Below are 24,983 nucleotides of genomic sequence, written 5' to 3'. Positions count from 1 at the left end.
CTTTAATAAGTATCTGTGTAGTCAACTACAGTACTGGCCTTGGGCCTGATGCCCTGGCATTTTAGTTCTAAAGAACATGTGGGAACTTTACAAGTATCATTCCATATCCTTATCAAATATTTCTCTCTATTTGAAAGAGGAAAAGCTTATTACACTTATAAAGAGAATGGTGTGGTTAAATAAAATGAGTGCATTGTAGCCTCAATTTCAAAGGACTAGAGAAGAAAACCTGTCACTTAGGTACTTGCACCAGGCCATGGTATTTGGAAGGAGAGGTTGTGTACATTAACATTTTGAGCTCCCTTCTCTTTAATTTCTCTGACTTTCCCAAATTTCTGCTATTGAGAACATTTACTGGTATGACTCCTGGAATGATGGGAAGATGTAAAGAAAAACCCTTTATCATTACCTTTTAACATTTTTAGGTAAAGAGAGGACTAAGGTCTTTGTTTCATTGCCATTTTTATATACGTATACTTCTGAAACATACTTTTTTGGGTGTATGAAGCTTTTATAGTCTTACATAATATTTTGAAAATTAAAAGAATATCTATGTGTCTAATGGTTGGAAATTGTTTGATACTGCACAACTTCCCTTGTGATTTCTTACACAATAGCCAATAATATGTAAAGACTTAGAAAATAAAACATCCCAGAAATATATGACTAAGAAGAAAAATGTCTGAGTATTATAATAAAATTATATGAGTTTTTAGTGAACCAACTGTTTGGGAATTATTATTTTTATATAGTTTTAAAATGTCCTGGTGGATTTTATTTCTCAAAGTTATGAAAGAATGGATCTCTTTACATCAGTACCACATCCTTGAATGTTGTATCTATAAGCTTAATTGCAAATGATGCCTAAGAATTTAGTTTTCCTACTCTATCTGAATAGATAATAACCAATGATAATGACCAATGGCACTGAATTTAGAAAATGTTTTTTTGGATTTGAGTAAATTGGCAGGTTCCTTGTCAACAAAAAAGGACAAAGAAATCTGTTTTTAATTTTAAACCTTCAGGTAACCAAAGCAAATAAATGTTAATATTGTGAAGATAATGTAAACATTTTAATTTTGATTGCTTTATTTTTTATTCAAATGCCACAAACTTGATAAATAAAAACTCAATTATGAAAGATAAGATGGGACTAAGTTACTTTCTGTTATGTAACTTTTAAAAATGTATTTCTGAAGGTAATGTAGTGATTAACCTGAACACATTCTGTTTTACTTAAGATTTTCTATATCTAAAGATGGCATTGGGTTTTACTGCTAATTGGCACCTCCAACAGAGTTAATATCAGTCTGAATGAGTTTAAGAGGCATAATCAAAGGGATATAACTGCTTTGCTTTATGTTAATAAGAGAAAAAGTATTTCCAAAATAGGGGAAAATAAATTGCTCACATTAGTAGAAGGTGAGAGACATGTATCAGGGAAACATGTTTCCATTTTAAAGCTCACATTTTATGACCCAAACACAGTCTTAGAATATATCTTATTCTTTTATCTCATGTGTCTTATAAACCCTCCATGCATAAAAATGTAGCCAGTGGTAGACAGCTCAATATGTTCAGTAATTTAACACTCCCACCAGTAAAGGGAGGAACTGGAGAGGAGTGAAATGGAAGCAACCATATAGCATATTTCCATGTTGGTCTGTTGTAAACTGAAGTACAAAAACCTAAAGAGTTAAAATGGTTTGTTTTCTTTGGCAGGAATTTATACATTTGGACTATTTGCTACTGATATCTTCGTAAATGCTGGGCAAGTAGTTACAGGGAATCTGGCTCCCCATTTTCTTGCCCTGTGTAAGCCCAACTACACAGCACTTGGATGTCAGCAGTATACACAGTTCATCAGTGGGGAAGAGGCCTGCACAGGCAACCCAGATCTCATCATGAGAGCAAGGAAGACATTTCCATCCAAAGAAGCAGCTCTCAGTGTCTATGCAGCTATGTATCTGACAGTAAGTAAGGACTATAAAGCAGACCTAGTCTGCCTTTCTGTTAATTCTCCCAATGTAGAAATTATTTCTCCCTGTCATAATGGAAGTCACATTAACAGCTTTCTGCAGGACATTTAATTTATTTTTAATAATAGCTGTTTGTACTGTGAACAAAATTAAGTCATTTGAGTCTCATGAGATTTTGTGTGGGTAGAGTTGGTTGTATTAAAAAATACAGCCATTAGCATTTCTATTTGGGAATGTTTGTCTGTATATTAAATAGGGCTTAATGGAAACAAATTTGTCCTGTAGCAGTCCCCAGGAACTAGTAATAGAGCAATTAAGAGAACTGCCCAGGCCTCTTAGCTGCCTACTCGGGCCCTAATGTTCTCTGGTGGGGATGGTGAAAAGGGACCTCTTTTTCTAGAATATTCTTTCATTATTGATAACATATCTCAACCAGTGTTTTAATATTTTCTCGTGGAACTAACCAAAATGTCCTTATAAATTATATTTTTCCTTTGTTCTTGAGTATTTGCCGTCATTTTAGTGGTAAGAACCAGGTCCAAGGGCAGCTGTCTTGGGACCGTTAGTTAGCCGGCCCTTAGTGTCTGAGCTGAGTGCTTTACTGATACTCAGGAGCACAAGGAAGCCTTGCAGAGAGCTCTTGATGCCAGCATTCTGTCATCAGTCAGCCTCTCCCTCTAGTACCAGGATCCGCCCTGCAGCAGTGGCACTGGACTCCAAAAAGTGTACCGAATAGGCTTTTCCACAGCTACCTATAGTTAAGAGTTCGGAGATTTTAAATGTCTTTTTGGATTCTCCTTTCCAGTGGTGCCAATAGCTACTTCATTCTGATTTCGATTCATTGACAAGAGATCCCAAGACTGATTTGGAACCAAATTTGATGATTTCTCACGACTTGAAAAAACTTGAACTTATTTTTACCCTCAAAGATCTATATAATTATGGAACTTTTTCTAATGTTGCTAATGCAATTGTGTTTAGAATCAGGCTTGAGTGACTCAGAAGTTACAAAATACCTTTCATTCATTGTCATCACATCTTAATCTGATATTTATATTTGTATCTAGGTGTGAATCAAAAATATATTTGTATATACATATGTGATCAGGCTAATGACTTGAGACAAATTCCAGAATACTTTCTGACCACACACACTGTTACATGGTTATCTCAGCACTAATAGGTGATAGAATTTGCCGTATAACCAGGGTTTGAGATGGTGGAGAATGTGCTAGTCTAGTAAAATACTTGGTCTTTTTGTTCTGCCAAAATGGTGTCTTCAGAGGCATTGCTGTGGAAGAAGACATTAATTCCTTTTATGTACTGGAAAAATCTTAATGTATTGTCTTGTTCCTGGTCTGATGGTCTGACTTTTTACTTGATTTGTTTTAGCAACTTACTTGCAGGCATTTATTTAAGCAACTTCTGAATTATAAACCATACTGTTCTAGTTTGTGATAGACTTGGAGATGTTTGTAATAATAATAATAATAATTTATAATTACATATTTTGAGTTTAATTTTATATTCATTTATATTTAATTTATATTTTTATTTCATTTTTATTTTATTATTTAATAACATGTTTTATTAATTGTAATTATTGTTATTATACCACACATTTATTGATCATTTACTATGTATCAGATGCTAAGTGCTTCACTTTAACTAATTTATTTAATATATTACTAATTCTTATTTTGGTATTATTAAAACTTATTCTTTATCATTATTATTGTTTACATAACAGTTAATTATCTGTGCTGATTTATTGAATTCTCCAAACAACACCTTGAAGTAGGTACTATTTTTATGCTTATTTTACAGTGCAGCTACTCAGAAAGTGAAATAACTTGTCCAGAACCGTAGAACCACAAATTTTCCTGTCTACAATAGTTCCAAGTAGTCCAGAGATCATTGATCCATACTAGCCCTAATGCGTGCATGGTCAGCTGAATTCCCTCCTGTTTTTGCATAATCTCAGCATCCATAAAGGTTAAAACCAAGGGTTCAGATGGTAGATAAGTTTGGAGAAAAAACATTTAATCACATTCCCAACACCCGGAAATCTTCTATCATTAAACAGCTATTCAGTCTAAAAGTTAGGATTCCTGCTAGTAATTATACTGAAGAGTGTACCTCTGTCTTTTCAACAATAGATTCTGTTCTCTGCTAACTGCTTTTCTCTCTTCTCTTCCACCCCTTTGTGTGTGTGTGAGTGTGGGTGGCTGCTATGGCAACTCTGAATGTAACTCTTGCTGCAAATGTAGGCACTACAGTCATGTTTTGCTGTTACATTTGAACCCATATACATATATATTTCTTCCCAGCTTCACTAGACACACATTAAAAGCCTTTATAATATGAATGTTGGTGTGTTTCAAATTAATACAGTCTCATGAGATGTTTGCCAGAATTTTGATGAGTAGGTAAATATGGGGCAACAGCTGTATATTTGATATTCTCTGTGGAAACAAGCTCATTGCTATATTTAGATAGAGATATATTTGTTAAATGTTATATAGCTGCTATAAACATATGTAAACACATCAATAAAAATAAATAAACCCTATTATGAAGTATTTGAACAAGGATGGAGGAATCTTTTTTTGATGCTTCTCTATGTGAATTAGAAATAAAATTAAGGCACTGAACTCTCCCTTAGCATTTGACTTTAATTAAAGCTTTGGGAATAATTTGATCACATAGTTGTTCTCTTTTACTTTACTGAGAACTTTCAGAGAAAAAAAGATCCCTATGCCTGTTTTTGCAAATATAGTTGGCTTCCCAGGAAAAAATTCCGAGGGTTACTGAACCCTCAACTGTTAAATTTATAATTCAGTGTTAAGTCTTATTAGAATAATATTTAAATTTGGCTTTGTGATATTTCTTTTCATATAAAATGGGTGAATCTTTTTCCAGTTAAAGTTAAATGAACTTCAAAAAGTTGAGAATGAGAAGTGATGTTTGGTGACTTTCCAGTTAACCTCATAAACCACTGAAACAGCCAGACATAAAATGATCTTAGGTTACTTCCAATTCTGATCTTACAATGATTTTCTGAAAATCTTTTAAAAAGAAGAAAAAAAAGGGTCAGCTTCCTTTGTTGGCCTGTTTCCATTATTTGTTGCTGCACAGCAAGCCATGCTAGACCCTGAAACAACAAGAATGTTTTATCCTGAAAATTCTGTGGGTTGACCTGAGGTTTTCCTGGTAGTCAGTCCTTGCTTCCCCTGGGTCCTATTTAGCTGACCAGTTGGTTGGGGATGGACTGCACTGGACACTGAATACCTGAGCCTCTCTCGTTCTCAGAAGGGTTTCTCACAGGCTGTGTTCCTGACAGTGTCTTAGAGCAAGCAGCCTCCCAATAGAGCAGAGGTCTGAGCTGCAAGCTATCATGAGGCTTGAGCTTCAGCATCCCATCCCCAGGGCTAAATTCTCTTGGTCCAAGCAAACCAGGAGGCTGGCCCAGGGTGCTGGCGGGGAGAAGCAGACTCCACCTATAAATGGGGGGTAGAGCAAAGTCAGATCATGAAGTGGTGAATATCCTGCGATAGGATGATTTGTGGACATTAAGCAATGTACTGTAGTCTTCCCAGAATATTAGTGGAAAGCTCCAAAATACCATTTCCCTCTCTCTTCCTCCTTGCTGGAGTCCAGTCTTCCACATTCTCCTGCTCTCGCTTCCTACACAGCCACCTGTGTAAGTCCCATGGGCAGCAGTTAGTGCTCACAGGCTGCCAGGACAGGGTGAAATAAACACAGCCCACCACTGTGTGTTCCTCCCTCCTTTAGTAACATTCCACCTAATTCTGCAAGGGGCATGAGCAGGCCCTCTTTGGGGTACAGGGACTTGGGGAATGCATGCCAGTCTGCTTGCAGTGGTTGATCTCCTGAGGCTGGTCAGAGACCGTGTTTGCAGGAGGGCTGGCGCGGGTAAGAAGAAAAGCCCTGGGCTGCCTTCATGTATTTGTCTTCACTGACTGAGGAGATCTGGCCGCCAACAGAAAGCCATTCCTCCGAATCTTCCCTACTCAGGAGTAATTTAGAGCTGAAATGTTTAAGGTTCCTGTGCTTTAGATTGCAAATGAGCAAATTTGTGTCTAAATTTATATCAAAAAGTATTTATTGAGCCCCTACTCATAATGTGACTGCTCTACTATTACTCTGACTACTGGTGCTGTGACCACAATTATTAGTCAGTTGGCATTGTTCCTGTCAGTCTTCAGCTAAGTGTTATTGGTGGGGGATGGGGAGAGGTGCGAAAGACATATGCGAAGTACCCCTTGGGTTCCAATATTTTCATGACTGTGGAGTCCTTTTATAATTTACTCTCTTCCCCTTCCTGCACACTCCTCCATGATCTCCATGTTCTTAAATCTCCTAACATATTAATACTTTCCCATCTCAACTTAGGCCCAGATATTAAATAATGGTGCATAATAATAATAAATAAAACAGTTGTTTTGAAATTGCACACATATAATGGTTAAATAATAATGCATAATAATTAAATGTAATTATTGTCCAGATATTAAATAATGGTCCATAATAATAAATATGACAAAGCTGTTTTGCAATTGCACACATACAATAATTAAATAATAAGCCGTAAATAACCTGACACATCACTACTCTGCATCTTCACCTTAGTTTACCCAGCTACTGTAAGGTTGCACTTGCACTTGGGTATTCTGTGACTGACGTCTGGTCCTGTCATGGTTTCTGGCTCAGCAGTCACATCACAGAAATTCCCACATCTTCCACAGTTTACGAGAACCACTGAACAGTGTGAGATCACCAGAATTGCCACATGATTTAATATAGTTCCAGCCCAAAGCAAAGAGTACTGACATTTTAGCTAGTGTATGTGGGCTTATTATGTGTAAATATACTATGCTATTAGGTTCTTTGAAATATTGAAAAACATGTCACAGAGTTCCATTAATATATCTGGGGTTTCTTAGGTGTAAGCAAACTCCATCTTGGGGATTGCTGTCAGCACTTGCATATTTACTCAGAAAAACAGGGCTTACTATATTATAGGGCAATATTAAATAGTCAGGGCTACATTATGACTTTTGTAGGCCCTAGGCACTTAACTTGTGCCTTCATGGGCCCCTTCTGCTATTAAATAAATATATGCATTATCTGTAATACACATGACCTATATATATATATATATATATATATTTATGTGTATATGTCTCTTATTTTTATTTTTATTTTTTATTGTGGTATCATTAATCTACAATTACATGAAGGATATTATGTTTACTAGGTACCCCCTTCACCAGGTCCCCCCCACATACCCCTTCACAGTCACTGTCCATCAGCATAGAAAGATGCTATAAAATCACTATTTGTCTTCTCTGTGTTGCACATCCTCCCCATGCTGCCCCCACTATACATGCTAATCATAATACCCCCTTTCTTCCGCCCCCCTTATACCTCCCTTCCCACCCATCCTCCCCAGTCCCTTTCCCTTTGGTAACTGTTAGTCCATTCTTGGATTCTGTGATTCTGCTGCTGTTTTGTTCCTTCAGTTTTCCTTTGTTCTTATACTCCACATATGAGTGAAATCATTTGGTACTTGTCTTTCTCCGCCTGGCTTATTTCACTGAGCATAATACCCTCTAGCTCCATCCATGTTGTTGCAAATGGTAGGATCTGTTTTTTTCTTATGGCTGAGTAATATTCCATTGTGTATATGTACCACATCTTCTTTATCCATTCGTCTACTGATGGACATTTAGATTGCTTCCATATCTTGGCTATTGTAAACAGCACAGAGATAAACATAGGGGTGCATCTGTCTTTTTTAAATTGGAGTGCTGCATTCTTAGGGTAAATTCCTAGAAGTGGAATTCCTGGGTCAAATGGTATTTCTATTTTGAGCATTTTTAGGAACCTCCATACTGCTTTCCACAATGGTTGAACTAATTTACATTCCCACCAGCAGTGTAGGAGGGTTCCCCTTTCTCCACAATCTCGCCAACATTTGTTGTTGACTGTCTTTTGGATGGTAGCCATCCTTATTGGTGTGAGGTGATATCTCATTGTGGTTTTAATTTGCATTTCTCTGATGACAAGCAATGTGGAGCATCTTTTCATGTGTCTGTTGGCCATCTGAATTTCTTCTTTAGAGAACTGTCTATTCAGCTCCTCTGCCCATTTTTTAATTGGATTATTTGCTTTTTGTTTGTTGAGGTTTGTGAGCTCTTTATATATTTTGGATGTCAACCCTTTAGCGAATCTGTCATTTATGAATATATTTTCCCATACTGTAGGATACCTTTTTGTTCTATTGATGGTGTCCTTTGCTGTACAGAAGCTTTTCAGCTTGATATAGTCCCACTTGTTCATTTTTGCTGTTGTTTCCCTTGCCCCGGGAGATATGTTCAAGAAGAGGTCACTCATGTTTATGTCTGAGAGATTTTTGCCTATGTATTTTTCTAAGAGTTTTATGGTTTCATGACTTATGCTCAAGTCTTTGATCCATTTCTAATTTACTTTTGTGTATGGGGTTAGACAGTGATCCAGTTTCATTCTCTTACATGTAGCTGTCCAGTTTTGCCAGCACCATCTGTTGAAGAGACTGTCATTTCCCCATTGTATGTCCATGGCTCCTTTATTGAATATTAACTGACCATATATGTTTGGGTTAATGTTTGGAGTCTCTATTCTGTTCCATTGGTCTGTGGCTCTGTTCTTGTGCCAGTACCAAATTGTCTTGATTACTGTGGCTTTGTTGTAGAGCTTGAAGTTGGGGAGTGAGCTCCCCCCAACTTTTTTCATTCTTCTCAGGATTGCTTTAGCTATTCAAGGTCTTTGTTGTTTCCATATGAATTTTTGAACTATTTGTTCCAGTTCATTGAAGAATGCTGTTGGTAATTTGATAGGGATTGCATTGAATCTGTATATTGTTTTGGGCAGGATGGCCATTCTGACAATATTAATTCTTCCTAGCCAGGAGCATGGGATGAGTTTCCATTTGTTAGTGACCTCTTTAATTTATCTTAAGAGTGTCTTGTAGTTTTCAGGGTATAACCAAGGAAGTTATACCTTGGTTAGGTTTATTCCTAGGTATTTTATTCTTTTTGAAGCTATTGTGAATGGATTTGTTTTCCTGATTTCTCTTTCTATTAGTTCATTGTTAGTGTACAGGAAAGCCACAGATTTCTGTTTTAATTTTATATCCTGCAACTTTGCTTAATTCCAATATTAGTTCTAGTAGTTTTGGAGTGGAGTCTTTAGGGTTTTTTATGTACAGTATCATGTCATCTGAAAATAGTGACAGTTTAACTTTACCAATCTGGATTACTTGTATTTCTTTGTTTTGTCTAATTGTCGTGGCTAGGACCTCCAGTACTATGTTGAATAACAAAGGGGAGAGTGGGCATCCCTGTCTTCTTCCTAATCTCAGAGGAAAAGCTTTCAGCTTCTCGCTGTTCAGTATGATGTTGGCTGTGGGTTTATCATATATGGCCTTTATTATGTTGAGGTACTTGCCCTCTATTCCCATTTTGTTAAGAGTTTTTATCATGAATGGATGTTGAATTTTGTCGAATGATTTTTCAGCATCTATGGAGATGTTCATGTGGTTTTTGTCCTTCTTTTTGTTGTTGTGGTGGGTGATGTTGATGGATTTTTGAATGTTGTACCATCCTTGCATCCTGGCATGAATCCCACTTGGTCATGGTGTATGATCCTTTTGATGTATTTTTGAATTCGGTTTGCTAATATTTTGTTGAGTATTTTTGCATCTACGTTCATCAGGGATATTGGTCTGTAGTTTTCTTTTTTGGTGGGGTCTTTGCCTGGTTTTGGTATTAAGGTGATGTTGACTTCATCAAATGAGTTTGGGAGTATTTCCTCCTCTTCTATTTTTTCGAAAACTTAAAGGAGAATGGCTATTATGTCTTCTCTGTACGTCTGATCAAATTCCTAGGTAAATCCATCTGGCCCGGGGGGTTTGTTCTTTGGTAGTTTTTTGATTACCGCTTCAATTTCATTGCTGGTAATTGGTCTGTTTAGATTTTCTGTTTCTTTCTGGGTCAATCTTGGAAGGTTGTATTTTTCTAGGAAGTTGTCCATTTCTCCTAGGTTTCCCAGCTTGTTAGCATATAGGTTTTCACAGTATTCTCTAACAATTCTTTGTATTTCTGTGGGGTCCATCGTGATTTTTCCTTACTCCTTTCTGATTCTGTTGATGTGTGTTGACTCTCTTTTCCTCTTAATAAGTCTGGCTAGAGGCTTATCTATTTTGTTTATTCTCTTAAAGAACCAGCTCTTTGTTTCATTGATTTTTTTCTGTTGTTTTATTCTTCTCAATTTATTTATTTCTTCTCTGATCTTTATTATGTCCCTCCCTCTGCTGACCTTAGGCCTCATTTGTTCTTCTTTTCCAATTTCGATAATTGTGACATTAGACTATTCATTTGGGATTGTTCTTCCTTCTTTAAATATGCCTGGATTGCTATATACTTTCCTCTTAAGACTGCTTTCTCTGCGTCCTACAGTATTTGGGGCTTTGTGTTGTTATTGTCATTTGCTTCCATATATTGTTGAATCTCCATTTTAATTTGGTCATTGATCCATTGATTATTTAGGAGCATGTTGTTAGGCCTCCAAGTGTTTGTGAGCCTTTTTGCTTTCTTTGTACAATTTATTTCTAGTTTTATACCTTTGTGGTCTGCAAAGTTGGTTGGTAGGATTTCAATCTTTTAGAATTTACTGAGGCTCTTTTTGTGGCCTAGTATGTGGTCTATTCTGGAGAATGTTCCATGTGCACTTCAGAAGAATGTGTATCCTGTTGTTTTTGGGTGTAGAGTTCTCTAGATGTCTATTAGGTCCATCTGTTCTAATGTGTTGTTCAGTGCCTCTGTGTCCTTACTTATTTTCTGTCTGGTGGATCTGTCCTTTGGAGTGAGTGTTGTGTTGAAGTCTCCCAAAATGAATGCATTGCATTCTATTTCCTCCTTTAATTCTCTTACTATTTGTTTCACATATGTTGGTGCTCCTGTATTGGGTATGCATATATTTATAATGGCTATGTCCTCTTGTTGGACTGAGCTCTTTATCATTATGTAATGTCCTTCTTTATCTCTTGTTACTTTCTTTGTTTTGAAGTCTATTTTGTCTGATACTAGTATTGCAGCACCTGCTTTTTTCTCCGTTGTTTGCATGAAATATCTTTTTCCATCCTTTGACTTTTAATCTGTGCATGTCTTTGGGTTTGAGGTGAGTCTCCTGTAAACAGCATATAGATGGGTCTTGCTTTTTTATCCATTCTATTACTCTGTGTCCGTTTCCATTGGTCACACAGTTCTCTTAATATTCTTTCATTCCTGGAGATCCTTTTATCTCTCTCTGCATCAGCTTCCCTGTATTCCTGTTCTCTGATTTCTAGTCCATTAATGGTCTCTTGCATCTTGTCCATTCTGCTTTGACGTCCTTCCAGAGATTGTTTTATTTATGTATTCTCCCTCCTTAGTTCTTGCATATTTCTCTACAAGTCCATCAGCATGGTTATGATTTTTGTTTTGAATTGTTTTTCAGGAAGATTGGTTAAATCTATCTCCCCAGATTCCTTCTCAGGGGAGGATGTGGAAGATGTCTGGGTCAGTCTCGTCTGGATCAAATTTTTTTGCCCTTTCGTGTTGATAGATGCAGTGGTATGCTGTTAGTTCGTCTGTCAGCTGGGAGAACCAAGACCCTTTCCACTTGCTCCTGGCCTTTCTTTACTGGGACAACGGCGACCCCTAGCGGCTTGTGTTGGGCAGTTGCGCGTAGACTGGGTCTGTGTTTCTTGCCCAGCCTCCATGGAGGAAGCTCCCTTGCTGTGGGCGTGGCCATCCTCAGGCTGCTGCTCGGCTATGGTGGGGCCGCACTGGAGGGGGAATGGGCGAGGAGCTGTTTATCGCTGTGAGGGGTCTTAGAGCTGCTGCCCAGGGGGTTATTGCACCCAGAGTTCCCTGGTATTCCCAGCTGCTGGGCTAAGTGTTCCAAGATGCTACTGTCCAGCTGTGGGGTCCCTGTCCCTTTAAGACTTTCAAAAAGCACTCGCTTTTCTTTGTCCCAGGGGCGCCAGCTGCAGGGACCCACTCACAGGTTTTTACTGTCCCATTTTGCTAGTCACCTGTGCTCCTTGTACTGTGTGTCTGCACTCTGGGTGCGGATGGCTAGGGCTGGGTGTTTAGCAGTCCTGGGCTCCCTCTCCCTCCCCGCTCTGATTCCTCTCCTCCTGCTGGGAGCTGGGGTGAGGGGCATGCAGGTCCCGCCCAGCCAGGGCTTGTGTCTTACCCCCTTCGCGAGGCACTGGGTTCTTGTGGGTGTGGATGTAGTCTGGCTGTTTTCCTGTATCTTCTGGTCTCTCTTTTAGGGATAGTTGTATTTGTTGAATTTTCAAAAATATATATGCTTTTGGCAGGAGATTCCCCCTGTCCTACTCACACCACCATCTTGGCTCCACCTCTATATGTCTCTTTCTATAGTTATTATGACCTCATTGCTTTTAAAATTAGTTTGTAAATAATATATATGAAACACTTTCTTCTATTTAAATGTTCACTTCTTCCTTCTGATTTTAAAAGAATTAAGACAGTTTCGTGAGTCCCTACAGGTATCATGGGCCCCAGTGCCATGGCTACTGGACAAATTTGCCATGATGATACAGTTCTAGGTGGAATGTGATTGTTAGGATGTCTGGTAATGACAGTGAGAGCCACTTAACGCCCAGGAGAGACGAGATCACAGTTGGCAAGCACTGTCTGGAGTGCTTCAGAAGTAAGTGGTACTTGGCATGTGTCTTGGAGATGAATATGATTTGAATGGGTAAAGAAGGGGCACTCCAGGTAAGGACACAGTGAGAGGAAAGGCAGGGAGCAGGAAACAGCCAGTGCAATTAGGAATGAGTGAGGAGGGACCTCAATGGGGAATATATGTTGATTAAGGAATTAATGAGAATAAATACATCAGAAAGACCTTGGAAACCAACCTGAGGTTGGTTTAAGATAAGAAGATAAGAAGTAATACAGAGTTGGAAAGTAGCATTACAGAAGCAGTACTTCAGAATTATTTTATTTAATTGAATTCCCTAACTGTATATTGAATACCTAGAGTGCTTCAATCCTGTACCTATTGACATAAATTCCTTCTGAAGTTTAATGTGGTCCTATAGAGAGTAAAGAGGGAACCATAAAGGAGAGAAACTGAAAGGGAGCATTTTAAGATCGTTGAAGAATCTCAGACATGAAATGATAAGGATTTGAGTTCAGCTGGTTTCCTTAAGACTGGGAGGTCTTGTGCTGATGAGACCAGAGTTGTACAAAATGAAGTGAAATGCATAATTTCTGAGGGATGGCATGAGCTTGGACTCTATGAGCTGCAGAGAACCTGAGGCATGGCAAGGTAAGTGCAGAACTGAGCAGCTGGGGAATCCCTAGGTATTTGCTCTTTGAGCACAGAAATAGGCAAGTCAGACGCAGGCCCAGAGCCTGTGCTCTGATGTGCACCTCAGGGATTATACACCCTTGCCAGCTTACCTAGATGCTTGCTAAACATAGCCTAGTCCTTGGGCCCAAGTTTAGTTTTCCATACTGCTTCTGCATGTCAGGCCCCTGACCCCCAGGTCCCATTTATTGAAAAGTAGCTGTTTGTTTAGCATCATTTAAAATATTTCATATGCCTTAATCTTCACAGCAGCTGGAATGAAAATATACCTACTTCATTTTATAGGTACAAAGCCGGGGTTATGAGATGGTAGTTAACTTGCCCAAGGTCATTCAGCTAATATTTGGTAGAAACAGGAATGTGACCCACGTCAGTATGACTCCAAAGCCAGTGTATGGTCCCTTACATCATACTATCTCCTGAGATGTGCCCCAGGGAACAGAAAGCAGCCCAATTTGATGTATGCTCATTTTGTGATTACCTAACACAGTAGGTAAAGAAAACTATTTCTTTGATTTTAACTGAATGTTGCATAATATAAATTAGGGAGGTTATTGAAAAAGTGTGCACTCCATGAATTCCTTCTCATGTTCTATTTCTCAGGCAGCCAAGTAGCTCAGACATTAAAAGTAGTATAAATGGTTGTGACTATTGGATTTTAATTGTACTTTGATTATAAGTGAACACATATTATATTCTTATGACTCTTAATTTTTAATATCTTATGTTCTGCACATCATTTGAGATGTTAAGTTTCATTGCTTTTAAAATGATAACTGCTAAGTTGTCTTTTACTTCTTTACAATGTTCAGTCATTAGCTACATAATAACTAATTAGCCCTGGCAGTGCTTAATGCTGATTAAACCTCCTTGGTAAGCAATATTGCTTCAGTGGGATCTGGGAGCACCCAGATTACCATGGGCAGTTTTGAATATGCAGTTATTTGATATCCTGGGGCCAAACCTCCCATCTCTGCCAGGCCCAATAACATGGTCAAATCCATCTTTTCAGAAGACACTCCATTCTTTGCTGCAGACAGCAGGGCCTCACCCCTGAATTCCAGGAGCTGACACTGTGCTTCTTTCACGAGGGTTTACCTTAATCTCCAGACTTAATTTCCACCACTGATACCTCCAGCACCCTGTAACTTGCCCTACAACCTGTACTTGCTGTAAAGCCCTGGCCTCCTTTCATGTTATTTGGTATATGAGACCATAGCAGTATCCTTAGGGGTAGGATGTGTTTCCCCAGGAACAAAACAAGTTCTAAAGATGTTGTGCCTCTTTGTGGTAGGGGTCTAAGATGCAGTAGTTTGTCCTTAACTTTGGAGGGGATGTCTAGCATGCCCTTGACCAATGGATCCCTAAAAAGTTTACCAATGTCTCAGGCCCCTGAATATTGTAGGACTTACCTCCTAAGATCTGGGATGTATGTGTCTTACCAAAGTCTCGAGTGTGCTAACCACCTCTTGTTTATCTTGCCTGATCGGCATGGTGTCTTTGATGTAACAGATCAATATAATGGTCTGTGGGATGTCCAAAATGTCCACATCATTCAGACTATGATATAACAAAGAACAGGAGAAATAACATAGTGCTGACATAAACTGTGGTATAAATAATTGCCTGTTCCATGTGAGTGTGACCCATTTCTCATCTTTTTTCTTGAATAAGAAAAGAATGGATTTGATGAATCAATAGTCACTACTACTTGGTTGAAGATTCAATAGTCTACAGTCATTCTCCAGAATCTGTCCAGACTGGTGAATTAAATGGAGGTGTGATAAGAACTACCACTCTTGCATTCTTGAGATCCTAAGGGGTGGCATTAAATCGTCACCATCCTCCCTCCCTTAATGCAATATTGTTTTTGATTTACTATCTTGGCAGGAGTGGGAGGCTATAGTTGCATAAGCTTCCAGTTGAATTCCCCTAATACTCCACTGAATATGTTTGCAGACCAGTAGATCTACTCTGAGCCAGATTTTGGCCTTGACTCATTTATCAGCTAGTCCCCATATGACTCTATTCTAATGGGGACTTTGATGACCTCAATTCAGGTCTCTAGGTGTCAGGGTTCCCTTAGATCCTGTGTCCAGTTGTCCTCAAAATATCTGGATATTCCCTTTTCCCCAGTGTATAGTCACCTGAATAAATGGGCATGGGTCCTCTGGGGAAGGACTGGGAAAATCATTATAATCAACACTTTCTGTAGTGTTGCAGTGTCCTTCCCTCTGGGGACTTGCTGCCCCTTCAAACAATGAGTTTCCCTTAGGCGTGGTAATTGCACCAAGGTTTCAGACTTTTTGTTGCAGACATACACACTCAGCTCTGCATTCTTGTTTTCTTGAATTGATGTATTAAGTAGTTTCATTGACTCTCCATCCCTAGCGGACACTATGTTCTATAAATCATTTCCAAAGATTTCTGCTGGCCAAGTCCCTTTAGCTGTCATTCATGCCTTCTGCATTATCGTAATTGAGATGCCCCACCACTACCCTGCCCCTGCTTTTGATGGTTAAGCACCAGCCATTGGCTTCTCTTTCCTCAGGTTCCCCATAATCGAACAGATATTAAGCAACCCAGCTCCTTGACAGTAGTCTCTCCTCCCACCAACCCTGGCCTGTAGAGGAGAGGCACCACTGAACTTCTGTGCCATGCTGGTGCCCCTCTCACTAGCACATTCCTGATGCCTCAGCAAACAGTGTGTCCGCTGGCCCTCCTGTGGCACATAATCCTCCAGTGGGTCTTTGAGGCTCCATGTCAGCAATGCCCACCTCTCTGAGTCTTCTGTACCATCCTCCACCATCTGCCAAGGCAATTCGAGCATGTCATTCAGAGGAAGTAACCACCTCCTCTATGCTTTTAGAAGCAAGCACAGCAGGGAGTTTTTACCATCCACTAGGGCCTTGCAGGAGTAATAAATCCCACATTCCCAGGGTGAGTGTCCTCATGTCAATAAACATTCCCTTATCCTGTTTATGTTTCAGCCTCCTTGAAGCAACCTCAGAATCCAGCCATACAGGTCTCACCTAGCTTTAGCTGGTATGTGCTGGTGAATTCGTACAGCTCTTTGGGTAAAAGTCTCTTTCCTCCCTTATCAAGTTCACCTCATCCTGAGTGACTTAGCCCTAGTTGTTGATCTGCAGCGAGAAGAGGTAGGGCCAGATCCTGAGGGGGACCCTGTTGCACTGGGCTGGGAGAGACTTCTCACTCTACTATATGGATGTATTCTGGCATGAGTTAGGTTTGGGGAGGGCTAGCATTAAATAATAGGGGTGAGCCACATCTGAAGACTCTGGGGGTTTAAAGGAGTCTTTTGAACCAAGATCTTCAGGCACATCCATACAGATGTCCCCATCCTTATGTCAAGTCATAGATTTTCCTAACCAGGGTCCTGACCTTCACATAATAGACCTGCCCTAGCTGAGCATTCAGTCATCTTGGAAGGTCCCCCTACTCTTAACTAGTAGGGCATAAATTTGGTCTCCAGCTTTTCCTACTCTCTGAGGGCAAAATTAAAGTCTTCCTTGTAAATTACCGAAGAGGACCTCTGGTCTTGACACTGTTTCCGTTTGTTTGTTGACTACCTCAGCTTTCCATTTGCCCTCTGTAGGATACCAACACAACTTAATAAGAGCCTGCTAGTTTCATTATCCCTCTAGATATTGTTTCCATGGGCTTCTCAACTGCCTATATCATTGACCTGGTTAGGTTATTCCTTGCATTAATCATCAGACTTGAGACTTTTAATGCTAAAATCAGGAAAATTCATGTAAACTGGGATGAATTGATTACGCCTTACCAGAACATTCCTTCAACTCACTGCTGGTGGGTTTTAGCAACTAGATCGCCACCTAATGGACTATCTGTGCCTGACATTCCACATGCGATGAAGTCCTCATTTCCATCCGGGACATGTCTCCAAAATCCGTCTTACTCCTTGTTTTCTTAGACCACTACTGTTACCAACGCTGTTAGTTAGGGTCCTCCAAGACGCAGAAGGTGAGATAGATTTAGGAGTGGAAGAGATTTTATTGGAGGATTGGAGGAGGCTAATTCTTGAAAAAGATAGAGGGAAAAGCAAGATCAGAAAGGGAAAGTCTTAGACTGCAATGCAGATCTGACAAAGTCTCAGCCAGTCTTGTGCAGAGATTTCCCATTAGAAGGGCCCCACATTGGGTATAAATGGCCAAGCCCTGGTACCCTTGCCATGCTCAATCATTGTTTGGGGGCTGGCTGGGAAAATTGTTACCTCTACTCAAACACTGTGAAGAAGCTGAATGACCTACAGGTGGAAATTCTCTGCCCTTATTCCAGTAGAATGGTTTGATCTTTCCTGAAAGGAGATCAGAGCAACTTTCCTCTTTGATGCCCTGACTCTTTAATCCGGTTCTAATTCAAAGAGGATGTAATAAGCTAGTGCACAGCAAGGGGTTAATAGTGTGATGTATTATCTTCTGTGATCCTCCCTGCGTTGAATATATTTGCAAATTGTCCTAACATAGAGGAAAAAAATTATAGCACTGTTACTTCAGTCATCAAACGCCTCCTAAATTGAGGATATGGTTCAAATCAAGGAGATTTCTTGGCAGCTCTTCCACTGCATTACAAAAGGGGTTAACTTTTATGAACACAGTCTCCTTTGAGCCATTTGTTTGTTTATGCCATTTAAAGAGAATCTTAGAAGAGGAACAAAAGACTTCAAATAACAAGTAAAAACCCCTCTATAATAATGCAGAAATTTAAAGTATAAAAATAATAACTGTTATTACTGAGAGTTTACTGTGCTAAACACTTTACATGCTATATATTAACTGCTTTCTTTCCTTTGTCAAACATACTCATCAGGCATCTTTCCATATATACAGATGTGAGCTATTAGTTTATGTATAATGTAGGGAAATATGATTTTTTTAGACATGCTAAAATTTTCCCCATCAAGAAACAAAGCCAACAACCACACAAAAGCCTTCCATTAATTTGACCTACCATCCCGTTTCTAAAGAAGCTTCTAGAAAGGCTAGGTTATAGTTTCTCACCTTATAAACTACATACAGTGCAGGTTTTCTCCCTCCCTCAACACACACAGTCTTCCAATACTACTCAGACTTCATCCAAGTGATCTTATCAAAAGCCTCTTCAGATCCTTGTCTTGCTGCCAACCCAGCAATGCTGAAATTCTTGATCACCCCCTCCAAACTGAGCTTTCCACTTTTTAAAAAGACTTTGAGAACATTACATTTTTCAAATATGCTTCCTGCCTCATTAAGTGCTTTATTGCACTATCAGAAAACCATCTACCAGTGTTCACTAGGCTTCTATTCCCGACATTTCCTTCCCTCTGTTATCCCTCCCAAGGGTGATCTATTTCATCACCACTTCCAGGTTTTTTCAAATGAACCCAAAACTCTTTAACTGACCTTAACCTCTCTCCTGGACTCCAGACTTTATCTCTTACTTCAATGTATCTATGTACTGTCCCATCATCTCCTTAAACACAACATTTCTAAAACCAAAATCATGATCTTTCCATTGCTTCAAACTAGGTCTTGCTTTTGTATCTTCTGATTTGATTATTGGCATTCCTACACTCCCAGTTATTCAAGCCTGAAATCTGAGTCATCATCAGCTCCTCTCACTTCCACACCCCCACATCCAGATGTCTGATTAATTCTGTTGGTTCCATATTTGAAATATATCTCAAAACCAACCTGTTCTTCTCCACCCTGCCCCCCATACTTCTGCTGCTTGAATTAGGGCCTCCTTTACATCGCTTGCCTTGACTGTTGTCGGATCCTCCCAAATAAGCATCCTAAGAAAATTATTTCCTGACCCTATGCATTCTACATTCTGCCAATAGAGAATGTAGAATGCCACTCCAAAAGCATGAGTTTTAATTGAGTCTGTCTTCCCACAGAAGCTTTCCATAGCCTGTCCTCACCAGCCCTCCAAGAGTCAGACGCCTACATATGGCTACAAGGCCCTCTTAATCCTGCCTAAAATTTGTATTGACTGACTTGTGTCCCCACCAAATTCATATGTTGAAGCCCTAACCTGCAATTATTGCTGTTTGGAGATGGGGTCTTGAAAATATAATTAGGTTTAGATGAAGACATGAGGGTGGGGATTAGTGCCCTTATAAGAAAATCATCAAAGAGTTTATTCTCTCTCTCAGCTCTATGGGGGCACAGTAAGACGATAGCCACCTGCAAATGAGGAAGGGGGCTTCTTTCCAGAACCAGGTCATGCTGGCCCCTGCCCTTGGACTTCCAGCATCCTGAACTGTGAGAAAATAAATGTTTGTTGTTTATACCACCCAGTATGTGGTATTTTGTTATGACAGCTTGAGCGGCGAAGACTTACTTCATAATACCTTCTTTCGTGAGCTCAGTTCTCAGATCATGTGAACTCAGTTCGCAGTGGACTGGTACCAGTTACTAACTACAGTATTTTTGCTACTTCAGTATACTTTTATTTTTGTTTTTCTTCCCACTTACAATACCTCCGTTACCTCCTACCTTTATATGCATCTGATCAAAATTCTGTTCACCTTTTATGCATTGGTCAGAGTTCTCTACTATAAGTAATAGAAAGTGAGTCTGGCTGATTTAGACAAAATGAGGTGAAAGGGCAGGTTGAAAAGTTAGAGTTCAGGAATAAGCAGGAAATTATAGAACCTGAACAGCCAAAACAACAGCCATAATCGGCCCCCAGGGAGGGTGTGGTGAGGATACAGTGACACAGGACCCTGGACACCCTGCTACTGTCCTCTCTGGATGCCTCCGCCAGCATGGCTGCCAATGGAATGGATTTCTCTTGATCTGCTTCTCTGTGTCACTTGCAGGAGCATCTGGTTGATTGAGTGTGGATCCTGTGCCAGCAGCCTGCTTGCCAGGCCTTTGAGGAAGGTGATGGTCAGCTTTTTTTAGCTATGGATGCAGAATGAGTACATGCTTCCCATCCAGGAGATGTACTGTGAGGACTTTTTCAATTACAAAAAAGGAGTTCAGATGCTTTGTAGTGAAAAAAAGTCTCTTCACCTCTGTGACCTGGATCAAGGCTCTTTTTTTGAAGTTTTGGCTCATTTTTTAATTGAAATTAATCTGCCCATCTTCAGTGGTACCATATTGACAACAAAGCATATCATTTTTTAACATCCTTTCCTCTACACAGAAAAAAGTATTTCCAACAGTAGTTACGTGATAATAGTAATAATCATTTTTTTATTGATTCACTTTTCAGTTCTAGAAGAAACATAAGAATATATTTTAAAGACAAAAATTCATACACTGTTTCATTATGAGTTAAAATTTTGCACTTAGCTAGCAAAATACTACACTTTACATTATTTCATTATTTTCTAGTAATGAAGTATTTCATTGTTGCATTATTTCATTAGGTTAAACATAAAAACTCCAAATAGTCACATTGATTGGCAGAATTGAAATAAATTCTCTTTTTTCATCTTTACAATTACTAAGCTATTGTGTATTTCTTCCCTTCTCAAATCTACTGTCTAAATGTGGCACCATTGGTGTTGAACACACTCTGTGGCCAAAACATGCTTGAGCAGCCCCCACCCTTTACAAATTTACTCTCCAGACAAGTATGTGTAGCTAACTCCACGTGTTGGAAATCAAATGCATAGCTAGGAGTTCTTCAAATGAGCTTCCTGTACAATATTTTTTATTAAGAATATACAGTAAAAATGTGCTGATTTGAGCTTACGTATGTATTATTAACACTCAACAGTAACTGCAGCAATTATTCCAACCTAGACCATGACCCACTTACTGTTGCTCCATAACAAACTACCCTGATCTTGGTGGTGTAAGAGAGTTCATTATGTTCACGAATTCTATAGGTCACATATTTGAAAAAGACATAGAATGGCTGGTTCTCTGTTCCATGGCATTTCTGGCCTTGATTGGGAAAACTCAAAGTTCTGATCAGGAAAGGCCTTGGTAATGTTAAAAAGGGTAAAGATTAGCCTTGTTGTTTCATCATTTATCTATATCTGCCTCTAGTTGATTATGTATTTACTTTGACTTGAAGCCTGTCTTGATATCTGGGGCACAGAGTCAACTGAAAGACTGTTCATTCAGATGTCAGCATCTGGGCTGGGAGGACTTAGATACTAGAGCTAAATGCACATGACCTTTCTATATGTCTTGGCTTCCTGACAGCCCCAGGTGGTCAGGTTTCTTATGGGACTCCAAATGTAACTGTTCCAGTGAGCTAGACAGAAGTTCATCAACTTTTGAGTTCATAGTGGCACATCTGCTGCACTTTAAACAAGTCACAAGGCTTCCCAGATTCAAAGAAAAGAGAATTTGACTTCACCTCTTAACTGGGGGAGTGGCAGGTGAGCTAGGGGTGGGGGACTGTTGGAGCCATCTATGAAGAATGCAATCTGCCACACCAACCACAGATTCTGTGGGGCAGGAGTATGTTATCAGGAACACTGTTTAGATTTGCCTGGCAACCATAGAGAGCAGATAGACTTATGTGGATTGTATTTTTTCATCCCCTCATTGCCCTTGTCCTGGCAGACTGCCACTACTATTCCACCCTTAGTGAGCTACTGCCCGGGTTCTGATCAGGAAAGGCCTTGGTAATGTTAAAAAGGGTAAAGATTAGCCTTGTTGTTTCATTATTTATCTATATCTGCCTCTAGTTGATTATGTATTTGCTCAGATTAGAGACCATTTCTGTATAGCCACCACAATGCTAGCAGTAGCACAAATATAATATAGATTTAGAGATGTATGTTGATTGGTTCAAACAATTACAACCAAATGTCATATGCTCATCATTTGTAACCAGGAGGTTTAAATAGATGCCTTGTGGCGGTCCCCTAATAAATCTGTAATCTCAAAGTGTAGTGATGCAAAAAATGGTACTCAGACTTTGGAGGCTGTGCCTACACAAAGCACTGGATCGATTATTCTGAAAAAATAGGTCTAATTGCTTAAATAAATTAAGCATTTACATTAATGGGGATATATCTTACCATTTATCTAAGACCTTCAGGCCCTTCCACTGAGCCTCTTGACCACTCTAAGCCCAACTGGGACAACCTTTAATCAATCTCATAATTGGAGATGATGCCTGAAAAGGATCCAGACACATGCTGAGGTCTTGCTACACACCCATAAATGATCTTCATTACTGGTACTTGCCCGTGGACTTGGAGACAGCTGAGCTGGATTCACAGAGATGCTTGCCGGTAGGGTCCCTGTGTCTGGCCGAGTCTGTGGCTGCTCATAGCCATTTCCTGTACAGCCCCACTTTGGGCCCCTAGTAGCCAACTTCAGAATACTCTTTATACACTTCAGATGCTCTAAAGCTTACAACCCTTCTGACTCTCCCTTTCCTTAAAAAGCATATGCTGCATTTGTGTGAACAGCTGAATAATACATAACGTCATTTTACTGTGTGTGCCAGTACTGTGCTAAGCGCTCTCCATATATGACCTTGTTCATGCTTCACACTCATTTGCCATAGATACTGTTTAATTCCAAATGATGGATGAGAAAACTGAGGCTCAGAGAGAGACTTAATAACTTGCCTAGAGTCACACAGCTGGTATGCAAAGCCCATATCTGAATCCAGTATTCCTTTCAGGTGCACTTGAACCACTTCCCTCCACTACCTCTCCAAGGCACCCAGTAAACACACTGGCATGCTGGCAGTGCAGAATTCCAGCTCCCTTAACCCGACCCTTGGTTCTGGATGGCTTATGTCTCTGTGGTTTCCCAGGAGTGGAATTTCAATTCGTATGTTAGCCCTTTGCTGTTTGCATGGCAATGACATAATGCAGTGTTCTAGCAGTCCTGGCTTCTTAGAGAGCCAGAAATCACAGCGCACCCACCACATAAGGAGCACTAAAGGAAGCCGCTGCGCATAAATCAGGCATATTTCACATATTTAAGTGTTCTTAATGTCCCTGGTGTTCTCAGATATTCATTGCTATTCAGTTTGCCTTACCTACAATGACATTCCTTAATTCAGCTGGCCATTTTTAACATAAAATCACAGGTCCTTTTAACTCATTCTGTAATTGGTTTTTCTTATTCATAAAGTTTTCTTATTGGGTACTTGTGTTTCATGAAGCTCTGTGGTGTTAAGATTTTAGCTTTGGGTTATTTACAAATACAGTTTAAAAAGGGACAATTAAATGGTAAAGTCTAAGCCATAGGAGGCGTTACTTTAGCATGAGAAGACTTCTCTCCCACTTCCATGGACCTGGCTCAGGCCCTCATCATCACTTGCCCGGATTGCCAATAAAACCTTCCCAGTAGCCTCTCTTCTTGCCCATTGTAATCCATTCATTCTTCATGTAATTTCTTAAGTAGTTTTCTAAAATGGAAATCCTGACATTGTAGGCCAGCTTCATGGGTGTATAACGTGTGCTATCATCACACAGGCTCTGTGCTCATAAGGGCCCCGTGCTTGGTTTAATGCTCTCTTGTCACCATTGTGACATTATTAATGATTTTCACAAATGTCCTTTTAATTTTGCACTGGACCCTACAAATTAGACAATCAGTCCTGGTAACATATAAGCATGCAACCCACCCTCCTCCTGTGCACCTCCCTCCTAGTAAATGCTCTAGAAGCTTCTCTATAATTTTCTTAAGAATTTATGGTTTAGAAGCATCTAGTTTTTCTGTAAACTTGCTTCTTTTACAATTCAACAATTTTATGATCATAAAATGCTTTATAAATGTAATTATTAAGGGATATGCAATATTTGCACAAACACCTCAAAAAGTGATCCAATGCCAACAAACCTAAGGTGGCATTAATCTTTGTTTTGGTCGATCTGCTTGATTGTTTTATTAGGCACATCACAATATTGACTTGTATTGACCTGGTGGCTACACAAGTCACAGGATTCTTCTTTAGCAATGACTTATAGTTTCCATTAAATTCACGTATTTAGATTGAGTGTTTTAGTTTCAGTAATTTTCAGTTTCATCAATTATCTTAGTGTCTGATAAGTGTCTAAAAGGTCTCAGAATAAAACAATTTTGATTCACTATGTTTTTATATCAACTTATAGTGCTTTTATCACATTTTAAAGAAGAAATTTAGATAAAAAATATTAAATAATTACAAGTTCATTTAATTCCAAAACACTGAAAATAACTATTATTCAATTATATATTAATTTAACAATCATTGAGAACCTATGAGGTTCAGAAGATTCAAAGACAAAGATACTCAGCCCCTGATCTCAGGATGCTTAACACTTAGGTGTGTCTGGGAGGTGGAAGGTATATTAATCTACTACAACTGCCATAACAAAATGCCACAGATTAAGTGGCTTAAACAACAGAAGCTTATTTTCTCACAATTCTAAAAAGCCAGGGTTTGTGGCTGGTGAAGCCTTTCTTGGACTGCAGACTACTATCTTCTCACTGTGTCCTCACATGGCCTTTCCTCTGCACTCAGGTTAAAGAGAGGGCTCTTAGGCATCTCTTCCTTCTTATAAGGACACCAATCCTATCTGATTAGGGCCCCACTCTTACAAGCTCATTT

General features: G+C 39.4%; 1 protein-coding gene across 4 annotated transcripts in view; it reads left to right on the top strand.

The window, feature by feature from the left end:
• Positions 1–24,983, top strand: part of PLPPR5 (phospholipid phosphatase related 5) — a 124,976-nt gene that overhangs the window by 41,604 nt on the left and 58,389 nt on the right. For all 4 annotated transcript variants that reach the window (XM_036883882.2, XM_057500457.1, XM_036883881.2 and 1 more), the window contains exon 3: positions 1,723–1,973. In XM_036883882.2, coding sequence (XP_036739777.1) covers positions 1,723–1,973 — 251 coding nt within the window. The remainder of the gene's footprint in view (positions 1–1,722; positions 1,974–24,983) is intronic.

This window comes from Manis pentadactyla, chromosome 4 (genome assembly GCF_030020395.1).
Source record: "Manis pentadactyla isolate mManPen7 chromosome 4, mManPen7.hap1, whole genome shotgun sequence".
Taxonomy (NCBI): Eukaryota; Metazoa; Chordata; class Mammalia; order Pholidota; family Manidae; genus Manis; species Manis pentadactyla.
The sequence above is the reverse complement of the archived record's forward strand: the minus strand, read 5'-3'. Positions and strand labels throughout refer to the sequence as shown.